At 43.3% G+C, this 12,221-nt stretch overlaps 1 protein-coding gene across 3 annotated transcripts in view; it reads left to right on the forward strand.

Annotated features, from left to right (window-relative positions):
• Positions 1–12,221, forward strand: part of FZR1 (fizzy and cell division cycle 20 related 1) — a 111,612-nt gene that overhangs the window by 23,114 nt on the left and 76,277 nt on the right. For all 3 annotated transcript variants that reach the window (XM_088450831.1, XM_088450833.1, XM_088450832.1), the window contains 3 exons: positions 9,119–9,246; positions 9,425–9,507; positions 9,593–9,776. In XM_088450831.1, the coding sequence (XP_088306957.1) occupies positions 9,119–9,246; positions 9,425–9,507; positions 9,593–9,776 (395 nt within the window). The remainder of the gene's footprint in view (positions 1–9,118; positions 9,247–9,424; positions 9,508–9,592; positions 9,777–12,221) is intronic.

The raw sequence follows: 12,221 nt of genomic DNA on the forward strand, positions 1-12,221 counted from the left end.
TATTTGACCTTTGGCTTATTCTGCACCTGATGAATCTCGCAGATTGCAGTTCCTCTATTTTCTCACTAGTGACGATTCAGTGAAATGGAAATCACAGGTGGATGCTCCCATATCTTGCCTCTCTAAGACTATCACCATTCCGATTCTGAACACTACTACCTTACAGCATAGCGCAGATGGGAAAATTGAGGCAAGTCCTATGACCGTTTACATATTGACAGGGGACTCCCTGAGCCCCATATTGGCTTCGGCTGAGGTCAGTAAGGCAGTGGAGGGATGCTCGGAACAGTTGGCTTAAGGTTTGGAATCTGACATTTGGATTTGATCACTCTTGTGAGGCCTCTGCATATATAGGGAAGCAGCCATTTATTTGTTGGGACTTCTTTGGGGTAGAATTTATCTTTCTGTATTCTTAGCATGCTGTGCTTTCTGACTTCACATGTGAAGGGGTAGTTGCTAAATCCAAGTTGACTCTAGAATCCCTTTCTTACTCTGGGGAGGGGGGGTGGAATTCAATTGTTTTCAGCGAGGCTCTGACTAGTGGGGGTGAGATGGCCGCCAGCGTTGACATTTCTGGTTGCACCCTCCTGAGGTGGTCAGCAGAAATGTGTGAAGTCCTGGTTTTGGGTGTCCAAACTGCTGTTTGGGGGCTTTAACCAGGACTTTAGACAGGTTTGGGCATGACATGCGCATTGGTTAATGGGCGCCCTAAAACAATTGAATTGCAATATTGGGTGCCAATTAATTAGCGCCTTAAAAAAAGATTGAATCGTCCCCATTGAGTTCCCAAAAAACTTTTTGCTGATATATGTACAGTGCCCAAGCTCCTGTTACTGCACTTAATATCCCATGGTATCCAGGGATTAAGAAATAAGTGTGAAACATAACTACAAAAAAAAATCATTATTGTATAATTAGAAAGGGAAAGTTATCTGTACATAAATATCAATCTTTCTATGTGCCTATACACTAGACGATGTTATCGTGACCTATTTCCCTTGAACGCTCCCCAGCACTCCAGGACACGATGTGGTGCTAAAAAGTGTCCAATCTGACTTAAGATCTATCATGCACAAAATCTTTCTATTGCACAAAATTGTATGAGATTGGCAAATCTTGCCTGCAATAGGCAAGATCTGAAGATGTGATGTACGGGTACACTGATCGTGATTTGGAGACACTATTTGTCCTTCCGACATGTCGAAATCAGGTGAATCGTGCAAAATATTGTCTATTGTAGGCACCTTTTAGAGCTCTTTGCATATACCTAAAACTCGTCCTAACAACCAAAGCCCCCCCCTACCCCTCCTCGGGGAAGCAATCGGGAAGCCGACTGCCTATATACCGGCAGCCGGCTTCCCGACTGTCATATGTAGTAGATGTAGACGCCCGCATTTCCCCGACGCCAGGAGACCGGCGCCTGCGAGCGGACAGCCGGGGGGGGGGGGGGGGGGGAGGGTTAGGTTTAGGGCTCCCGGGGGGGACTTAGGGTTAGGCACCCCCCCTGGAGGGTTAGGGTTAGGCTAGGGGGAGGGAGGGTTAGGGTTAGGCACCCCCGGGGGGGACTTAGGTTTAGGCAGCGGGGAAGGGGGTGGTTAGGGTTAGGCACTTGGGGGGGAAGTTAGGGTTAAGCACCCCTAAGGAGGGTTAGGGGGGTTAGGTTAAGTTAGTAAATACTCACCTATCCACGATCGGCATTTCCAGCGCTGTTGGGCTTCCGTTGCTTCGAACTCTGCTCCTGTCGGGCTGCCGCTGACGGGAATCGAACCGGCCGGCGGTTTTTCATACCCATTCCCCTCCTCCCCATACTGTCCAACATGATGTTTTAGAGTCAAATTCTATGTACAAACTTTTTCCTTTAAAAGAGTGCCCCAAAAAGGAAATTTCCTTCTTTTTGTCTGCATTATTGAATAAAATATAACATTGTAATTTTTCCTGGGTGCACCACCAACACAGTATTATATTTTAAAGGAATTCTATATCCAGTAACATTATAATATTGTTGGTACCGTTACGTTTAAATTGAGTGACTACTTTATTCATCCAGGGCATTAAATCTATCCCCAATCCCCCTTTCCCTCATTTGTTTGTGATCTATCGACCACCTAGTCAGGAAGAGGAACTGGACAATAAACTATTGTAGGACATCACTAAAATGGCAATAAATGGAGAGGTTATAATCATGTGATGTTTTAATCTACCCGATATAAACTGGGAGGTGTCTGTGGCAAGTTCCACTAGAAGTAGGGACATCCTGAATTCATTGCAGGGAGCCTCCCTCCATCAATTGGTGAGGGAGCCCAATCGAAAATACGAAATATTAGACTTAATACTTATAAATGGAGACAGAATATCTGATGTAAAAGTGGGTGAAAACCTGGGATCTAGTGATCATCAAGCAGTATGTTTCAGAATAAAGACAGATACTGACTCACCCCATACAAAAACAAAGGTGTTAGGTTTTAGGAAGGCTGATTTTGCAGGGATGGGAAGATGTGTAACTGAATCTTTGGCAGAGTGGAGGAACTTGAAAGGAGTGCAGGAGAGGTGGGAAAATGTAAAAAATGCAATATTAAAGGCAACAGACCTTTTGTATCAAAAGGGTTAGGAAAACCACAAGGAAAAGGAAGCCTGTGTGGTTTGGGAAAGAGGTAGCAAGTATTGTGAAAGCAAAAAAGATGGTCTTTAGGAAATACAAGCAGATGCAAGATAATGAAGACAAAGAGGAGTATCTTGTAAAGCAGAAGGAGGCTAAGAAAGTAATCAGATGTGCAAAGGTAAAAGCTGAGGAGAAAATGGCACAGTCAGTGGGTAAAGGAGGCAAATGTTTTTTTTTTAAGTATATAAGCGAAAGGAGAAAAACAAAAGGTTGAATAAAAAGACTAGACAAAAAGAGGGAGACTTGTTGAGGGTGACAATCATCTTAATAATTATTTTTGTTCAGTATTCACTACTGATAGAGAGGGTAAGGGGCCACAGTTAAGTTGCAGGTGTAATCAGAAAAATGAGGTAGGAACAAGCACATGTACAGAGGAGAAGATCCTAACAGAACTCTCAAAACTGAAAGTGGATAAATCAATGGGGTCAGATAAGATACAGCCAAGGATACTAAAAGAGGTTATAAGGGGTGCTGGTAACACCATTAACAGACCAGTCACTAGCTACTGGAGTAATTCCAGAGGACTGAAAAAGAGCAAATGTCCCACTGCACAAAAGTGGAAGCAAGGAAGATGCAAGCAACTACTGACCAGTGAGCCTTACACCAGTAGTAGGGACATTGATGGAAAGACTCAAGAGAAAGAGTCGTAGATTATCTCAAATCCAGCAATTTGAAGGATCCCAAACAGCATGGATTTACTAGGAGGAGATCACGTCAAACAAATCTTATTGACTTTTTTGACTGGGTGACTAAAGAAATAGATAAAGGAGGGGCCATAGATATAGCTTATCTAGACTTTAGTAAGGGTTTTGACACTGTTCCACATCGCAGACTGTTAAACTGGAAAGCATGGGATTGGATACAAAGATAGTTGAATGGATACGATCATGGCTGCAGGATAGGAAACAGAGTTGTAGTAAACTGAGTGCAGTCTCAAGAGGGAAATGTTACCAGTGGAGTACCTCAGGGATCTGAGGTACTCCACTGGTAAAATGTTTTGATTAAGCCATTTAAGAGAAGTCTCTGCTTTTACTGTAAGAAGAGGCCAAGCTCCCCTCTGGCAGCTACAAGGTTACGGTAATCATCGGCCAAGCCTGAGGTCTAATTGAGCAACGAGGTCCATAAGTTCAAGAAGTTTCTCACTCCTAGCAAAGGCCGCTGATTTAATCAGAGATACTTGGATCACTGCTTTATCGGTGTCCCAGAGAAGCTGGGGAGAGACCGTAGGACTGGAGTTAAGAGAGAAATACTCTCTAATCTCAGAGGTCAGTCGTGACCGTAGGGCAGGGTGTACAAGGAGCTTATCATTAAGGTGCCAAATTTAAGAATGATTATGAGGAAAAGGAGATTCAATATCTACTGTAAATGGGGGGAGTAGTCTGACCAAGTACTGGGGTAAATGCTGGCATCCAGTATTAATTGCACAGGATCAACAGCTAGAAAAATCATGTCTAGCCTCGTGTGGACATTGTGAACAGGCGAGTAAAAGGTAAAATCTTTAGCAGTAGGCTCTTTCATACGCCATGCATTAAATAAGAGGTGTTGCGAAAGAAACTGTTGCAAGTCGTCAGAATTGGCACAAATGGACCTTACAGACAATTTAGATCTATCAAGGCGTGGGTCTATGGTAGTATTAATCACCCGCCAAGACTACTATACCTCTTCTATGTTGGGACAACAACGAATGTAGAGTGCGAAAAAAGCGTGGTTGCGCAGAGTTTAGGGTGTAAACATTAACAAATGTAAAAAGAGTACCATCAAATTCCCCAACCAAGAGAAGGTAGTAGCGCCCCTCCAGGTCCTGGATGACTGAGGTGGGAAAACAGGTGACAAGTCTAGAGAATAGTACAGCGACACCCTTTCCTGGTAGGATCACATGCCTGATAAGTGGAGGGGAAGTATTTGGATTTCAGTTCGGGGTGACTGGTGCCAGCAAAATGGGTCTTTTTGTAGAAATATATCGCCTTGAAGTTGTCGGAGAGTAAGAAATAGAGTGGATCGACGTTGCGCCAGTTCAGACCTCTAACGTTAAATGTTATAAATCTGGTAGTCGTGATAGTGTTAAGGATCACGAGCGAAAAGTGGTCAAAAAAGAGCAGTTGAGTTACCTATCAGAGAACCCGAAATTTGGCCTCAGGAAAAAAGAAAGGAGAGGAAAGAGAGGGTGAAGAACGGGGGAGGTCCCGTCCTTGTGGTCGGACCCATGGATATAGTTGGCTAAAAAGCCTAGTGTGTCTGAAGCCGGTCATTATGACCGTATGGGGGTGAGTGGACTAAGATGCCAAAGGGGGAGCACTAAGCTAAGGGGATATAATAAAGGAGAAAACAAGCTCCAAGTGTGGATTAATAGTAAAGACAACATAAGAAAACATCAGGGTGATGAGAAGTTACTTAAAAAGTGAAAGGGGACATCTAGAAAACATTTGTTGCATATCCCTACATCACAAAACAGAATACAATAAAATAGTTTTTCGTACCCCAGTAGCAATAACATAATCAACAGAACATCAGAAAAAATGTCAGACCTAGATATAGCCCTAGCACCCATCTAGATAACAAAAAAAAAAAAACTTAGGAGAAGACAAAATCTGGTTAGGAGGGTGTAATGTAGTAATAGGCAGTCTGTAGGGCTAGAGGGGGTTGTAAACAGAACAAAGCACCAAAAGGTACAAAGTAATATGAATTAAAATGTAACAAAAAACATTCTGAAACAAACATTACTTAGCATGATATAGCAGAGTATGAATATTAACCTGAGAATGGCACCAGCAAAATAAACAGTAGAACATGGAGAAGGAACAAGTCCAGCAAAGGGACAGAGTTTCCAATTAGGGAAAAAAATTATGAATGGCAAGTGAGAGTAGTAGGGGGAAACGAATCACTGCAGCAGGTTTGGGTCTAGCGCCAACAGTGTGCCAATAATTTTTTTCGGTGCTCTTGTGAGAGCAGGCGTAGAGCCTCATCAGGAGACCGAGCGGAAAGGAATTTGTCCGAACGCACCTGCAAGCTGAAGGTGAAACCCCAGCGATAACGAATGTTATGATGATGTAAAGTATTGGTGCTATCCTTCATCTCACGCCTCTTCGCCAGCGTGAGAGGAGAGAGGTCTTGGAAGATAACCAACTTGTCCCCGTCGAAGGCAATGTCGGGAGAGCGACTGGTCCGGGAGGAGACCTGATCTTTCGCCTTGAAATAGTGGAACCGAAAGATTACATCTCTTCTTGAGTTGGAATCTTAGGAGCAAGGTCGGTGGCCCCGATGAGCTCTATCAAGGAGGAGCATGTCGTGGACGCTCTGGCGGTGAGATGGGATTTCAAGTTGGCATACCCGTTTCCTCCAATCTCGCTTCTCCCAAGGGTCGTAAGAAAGTTCAAGCAGGAAGGCGTCAGGATAATACTAATAGCCCCTGCAAGGCCCAGGAGGCATTGGTTCTCCGACTTGACATGTCTATCCGTAGACAGTCCACTTCCACTGCCTCTATGGCCGGATCTGCTAGTGCAGGGTCCCTGCCTATATCGGGATTAACCTCGGCTGGCAAAGGTTTTTCGGCCTCTGTGATTCAGACGATGCTGAGGGCAAGGAAGCCTGCTTCCGCCCGTCTCTATCACAGAATTTCTCATTCATTTTTTCTTTTTTGTGTTCACACAGAAAACATGACCCTAAGATTTTCAAAGCCGCAAGAATATTTGCTTTTCTTCAGGTGGGATTAGACTTAGGTCTTCGCCTGGCTTCCTTGAGAGTTCAGGTTTCTGCATTGTCAGATTTGTTCCAATACAGAATTGCCCTTCTGCTGGATGTTACAACTTTCCTGCATGGGGTTCTCCAGCTGCAACCTCCATTTGTCCTTCCGGTGGCACCGTGGGATTTGACTTTGGTTCTCAGGGCATTGCAGACTGCTCCCTTCGAACCTTTTGGATACAGTGGATTTAAGATGGTTGACACCGAAGACACTTTTTCTTTTCTTTATCACCTCTTCTCGTAGAGTTTCTGACTTGGCAGCTCTGTCATGTCGCTCTCCATATTTGATTTTTCATCAAAATAGAGCTGTCCTCCGTACTAAAGCGGGTTACCTTTTTACTAAGGTGGATTCCCGTTTCCATATAAGTGAGGAGATTGTAGTTCCGGCCTTTCAGTCTTCGGACCTGTCCACAGGTGAAGCTTCCCTGGATGTGGTTCGAGCGATTCGTATTTACGTGGATCGTACCAGCTCCATCAGGAAATCTGATTCGCCCTTTGTGTTATATGGGTTTCACAAATGAGGCTGGCCAGCAAACAAGCAGACTTTTGCTCGCTGGCTGCGTATGACTATTTCTATACACAGGCTGGTCCCCCTGTCCCAAACAAGGTGATAGGACATTCTACTCGGTCTATTGAACCATCGTAGGCGGTTAGACATGGCGCCTCGGCTGAACAGCTGTGCAAGGCGGCCAGTTGGTCTTCCGCAAATACGTTTATAAAATTCTAGGCATTTGATACTTTTGCCTCCCTGGATGCTTCCTTTTGGGCAGCGGATTCTCCTCTCTGCGCAGGAGCGTCCCCACCCTTAAGGGAACTGTTTTAGGACCTCCCCAAGGTAGATCCTGTGGATCCTATTGACCATGAAGAAGAAAATTAGAGTTATGGTATAACATATCTCTGTTAAATTTTTCTTCGAGGTTCATAAGATCCAAAGGGCACCCACCCTGACGCACCTGGCCTCAGTTGGGATCTGTTCTCTTTGCTTTTTTTTATATCAGAAGCCCTAAACCTAACCCTCCCGTCGGTATAATGCCAGCCGGCTTCCCGATTGCATCCCACTGGGAGTCCTGTGCCAACTATAATGGTTTTCCATGGAAGAGATGTGAGAAACTGTCCAATGGAATGATAGCCCAGGCACATAACCCATTTAGGCTTTATTGGTGGGTAACCTACAGAAAACTGCTGTAGAAAATTGCACAAGTTGTAGTGTAGTTTGCCAGAAAGCATGAGGAAGATCCACATACATAACAAGAGCAAGATTTTGAGGTCTGATGAGACCAGTCTTGAACAGTTTGGGCTCATTGCTAGATGCTATATTTTCCGCAAGCCTAACACTGTGTATCATCTCAGGAACACTGGGCCTAATTCAGAGATATACGTAAATTTCGATATTTATATAATCTCGGATGTTTGCAGATCTATGCAGGAGCCGCACTGCACATATGCAGATCTGTTTCTGCTACATCGGCTGCAGTGCCCCAAAGCCGCAGTATACAGAAAATGGCGGTGTTTGTTGGCCCTGTTTTCACTTGCTGTAGTTTACACCATCTGAAAAGCTTTGCTCCTAAATACATAGGGGTCAGATCATAGTCCCCATTGATAATAGTAGGAACTGCGATCTGCAGCGCTAATTAGCAATTTTCTGGGTGTGGTGAAGCCAGTGGCTGCGTAATTTTGAACCTGTGGGTTATGCTGGCCATACACTGTGCGATGCACCGTGTAGTGCGATAGCACGATCCATCTACTGACGGATCGGCAGTCACTGCCGGCATTCGTGCGTTCCCCGCAGACGGCACGATATGCCGGCTTCCCCCTCCACCATTTGAATGGGATCGTACATCGCATCCCAGGTCAGATGGTTTTGCAGGAAGACCTGGGGATGCGATGTACGACCCCGCGGCAGCACCCAGCACGATATCGGGTACGATATCGTGCCCATACACGGCATGTATATCGTGCCGTGTAAGAGCACCATTACTCAGATGACAGATGTTCACGCAGCTTAACCAAAGCTTCTGATGCACCATGGTAATTGGAGTGTAATGTTCAGGGAATGTAATATTGGCAAAATAAAAATATAACCAGATTTATAGCCAAACCTTGAAAATAAACATGCTGCAACCTGCTAGAGACCCAAGATACAAGAGATGATTCTTTTTACAGCAGGACAGTGACCCAAAGCATATTAGAAAAGCCACATTGAAGTGGCTTAAATTAAAAAAAACAAATCACTGTGCAAGCGTGACCTCAATTTTATTGCCTGAAGAATCTGTGGAATGCTTTGAAAATTGATGTTTAGCTGTGATTCTCCTCTCTGATGAATACTTATGTAATACATTTTTGTATTTTTGTTATTTGTAATGAAATTAAAAGTTTTTACCGTTTTTATTTGAGACACAGTTTGTGTCGGTGCTTCTAAATGAATCAACGGATAGTTGATTCCATTAAGTTAAAAAAAGTGGGCTTTTTTTTTTTTTATGGGTTTATTTAACCCTTAATTCAGATAACTGTTTACCATATTGAATGCTAATGTAAATGGATTGCTATTGGGCACAGTAAAAAATGTTTTAGATCTTTTTTAGCTAAAGTTTGGTGAAGGTGTTGCTTTGCATGTATGCTTAATTTCTATATTTGTTCTGGCTATAGTTTTATTTTTGTGGTTTTGTTATGGCTATATGCACATGCAGTAAAGCTCATCTTCCTTTAATTTTATTTTATTAGATGGCTTGGCATACTCTGCTTTGCTTAAGAACGAATTATTAGGGGCTGGAATTGAAAAGGTTCAAGACCCACAAACAGAGGACCGCCGCCTTCAACCATCTACACCAGAAAAGAAGTCTCTCTTCACGGTACCATACTTTGAAGTTCTGTATACTAGATCATCTTTAGGGGACATTAACTATGTTTATAACCATTAAACTTGAAATATTTTTAGGCATTGTTACATTCTATTTTAGAAGTGGTACATTCTCTTAAACATTAATTCAGTGTGGTGTTGCCATTCAATTAATTTATTTTTTAAAATAGTATTCCTTAAGCTCCAAGCGATCAAGCCCTGATGATGGAAATGAAGTGTCTCCATATTCTTTATCACCTGTGAGTAACAAGAGGTGAGGGGTTTTTTTTGTTATTCTTACAGGAGTTTTAACAATTCTATGGCATGCTTTAACCGTTGTTTTCCCCCTTCACAAACAGTCAGAAGCTATTGCGGTCTCCACGAAAGCCCACACGTAAAATTTCCAAAATCCCATTCAAAGTACTTGATGCGCCAGAGCTGCAAGATGATTTTTACCTCAATTTAGTAGACTGGTCTTCTCTCAATGTTCTGAGTGTTGGATTGGGGACCTGTGTGTACCTTTGGAGTGCATGTACCAGCCAGGTTAGTTTGAATACACTTTTCGTATGTCTATATCTATTTAGTTAAACTCTTACTAACACTAGTTCTATTTACCAATAGAGAACCTAGAAGTGAATATGGATGTACTTTTCACACACATTTTCATGTTCCTATATTGCAGTAAGTTCTTTCTGTTAAATGCTACAAGCCACATTTGTCGGGCTGCATAGCATGCCCTGAATAAGTATGCTATTCCATTTGAAACACAGATCTTGGAACAAGGCAAACCAACAGATTTAGGGGCCTATGTATTAATAATTGTGGAACTACTGCAATTATTAAAGTTCCATATCGCTGGTGATATATTCTATGACAGGGCTGCGGTAACTGCTGTCCATGAGCGTTACATCCCCAGCATAGTGTAGAAGTCTTCCATGTTTGACGGACTTCTCCTGTGGAATGTACACATTGTTAGTTTCCGCTGCCGGCCGGCGGGAGGCATCCATAGCCTTAAAGCAATTTACACTATCTGAAGATGGTGTAAACTACCGGGGCTAAACTCCGAAAAGCTTTGCTTTTTGCAATTTGGTTACATAGGAGTCAGATCGTAGTCCCCATTGATAAAAATGGGGACTGCGGTCTGCAGTAGTAATTATCACTCTGACTGAGACTTCTGTGAAATCTCCTGGATTGTGCCATTAGTACATTGCTACAATACATAGAATTATGCAGAAACTACAGTTACTACATAATTTTATGAAAAATAAGCTTGATTCTTAGGTCCCTTAGTCTCAGCTGCGAATGTTTTTCTGTTAACATGACTGTAAAGCTGTGCAGACATTTAGGGGTCAATGTACTAATAATCGTGGTACTGGCACGATTATTATGTACCTAACTCACTTAGGAATATTTTCATTTTTAATAAAAATATCCCGGCTATGTACTACGGGGAACTCTGAGGGACAGCGGTTATATCCTTGGCATTTAGGAGAAGTCTTTCACAGAAGTGAAAGACTTCCGTGGGGGAAGCTGACACTGCTCATGCGCACAGTGTCAGCTGTTGAAACTGGCCGGGGGCTGTGGGGGGAGAGATCAAAAGATCTCTCTCCTGCACTTGGAACCTCCATAGGCTTACTGTAGTTTACACCATCTGAAAAGCTTTGCTCCTAAATACATAGGGGTCAGATCATAGTCCCCATTGATAATAGTAGGAACTGCGATCTGCAGCGCTAATTAGCACTTTGCCATATGTTCTGGAGATATCTCCTGCATTGTGTTTTAAGTACGTAGAAACAATACATAAAATTAAGCAGAAACTGCAGTTTCTGCATAATTATATGTAAAAAAAAAAAAAAAAAAAAAGGCCTCTTAAGTATGAATACCCTTCAAATACACAGCCAAGGCTCATTTGAAATCTGTGTAATACAATCACCTGTTTTATCTCACAAATGCCAGAACACATGTGAGTAGCTATAAAGAGTGCTGCTTAATAGTGCAATTTGAACGCTTGTGGCAATTTCTTCTTCGGGGTCCATAGGGATCCACAGGGATACCATGGGGGATATTATGGTTGGAAGCCCAGGCACCAAACAGTTAAAGCTTTGGCTCCCAGAATGCTTCGGGTCTTCCTCCATATTATACCCCGCCACACCTTTGTAACAGGAGGACTGCTTAGAGCAGTCCTAAGCTTTTATTTTATGTTTTATTTTATTAAGTTTTTTTTGAGTTGGCAGTACCAAGCGTCTGTATTAAGACGCATGTACTGCGACTCCATCTATCTCTGCCGGGCTGCAACATCAGTAATTGTGCTGGTGATTTCTTCGGGTCGTGGCTGAGCTTGGCTAGCAGCTAGGCTGTGACCTGGACTGCACCGGATGCAGGATATGCCCTGTGGTTACTTCCCAGTTGGCTCTGCCATGAACTGGATGATGTGTCTGGCTCTTTCCCTCTCACACGGGGGGGAGCAGATTTCAAGTATTATTATTATCCCTGCTTTGGGGCTGGCGGTCAGGTCCATTCTGGTTATACAGAATGTCGATCCTGCACCTGTACCATACACCCTCAGTTTAACGTGGGGATCCCCGTTTCTGTCCAGCAGGTGGATCTCAGGGCGGGAGTCTATCACAAAAGCTGTTTGGCCTCCTGTTTCCCATTCCCTGATGGTCGTCGCAAGTAATAGAAATTACCTCCTGGGTTGTATTTGCATGGTACTCGTCTGATAACAGGCGTTACTACGTCTCCCATTCCTGGCCAGACGGATTCTACGGATCCGTAGATGGTAACTTTGCCTGAAATCAATATATTCGCTTTCAGGGGCGGTTACCTGTCCTACCATGGCTATCGCATGGTTGGTTAATACTATTGCATACTGGGCTGATGGATTTGTAACGTTTTTTTCCCCTCCAACACGTCTGGGGTTCAAATGTCTTTTGTCGCTCACATAAGATATGCAGTTGTCATATATGGCAATACCTACATTGGATACCA

The sequence above is a fragment of the Taudactylus pleione genome, unplaced genomic scaffold (genome assembly GCF_031769625.1).
Source record: "Taudactylus pleione unplaced genomic scaffold, aTauple2 ptg000529l, whole genome shotgun sequence".
NCBI lineage: Eukaryota > Metazoa > Chordata > Amphibia > Anura > Myobatrachidae > Taudactylus > Taudactylus pleione.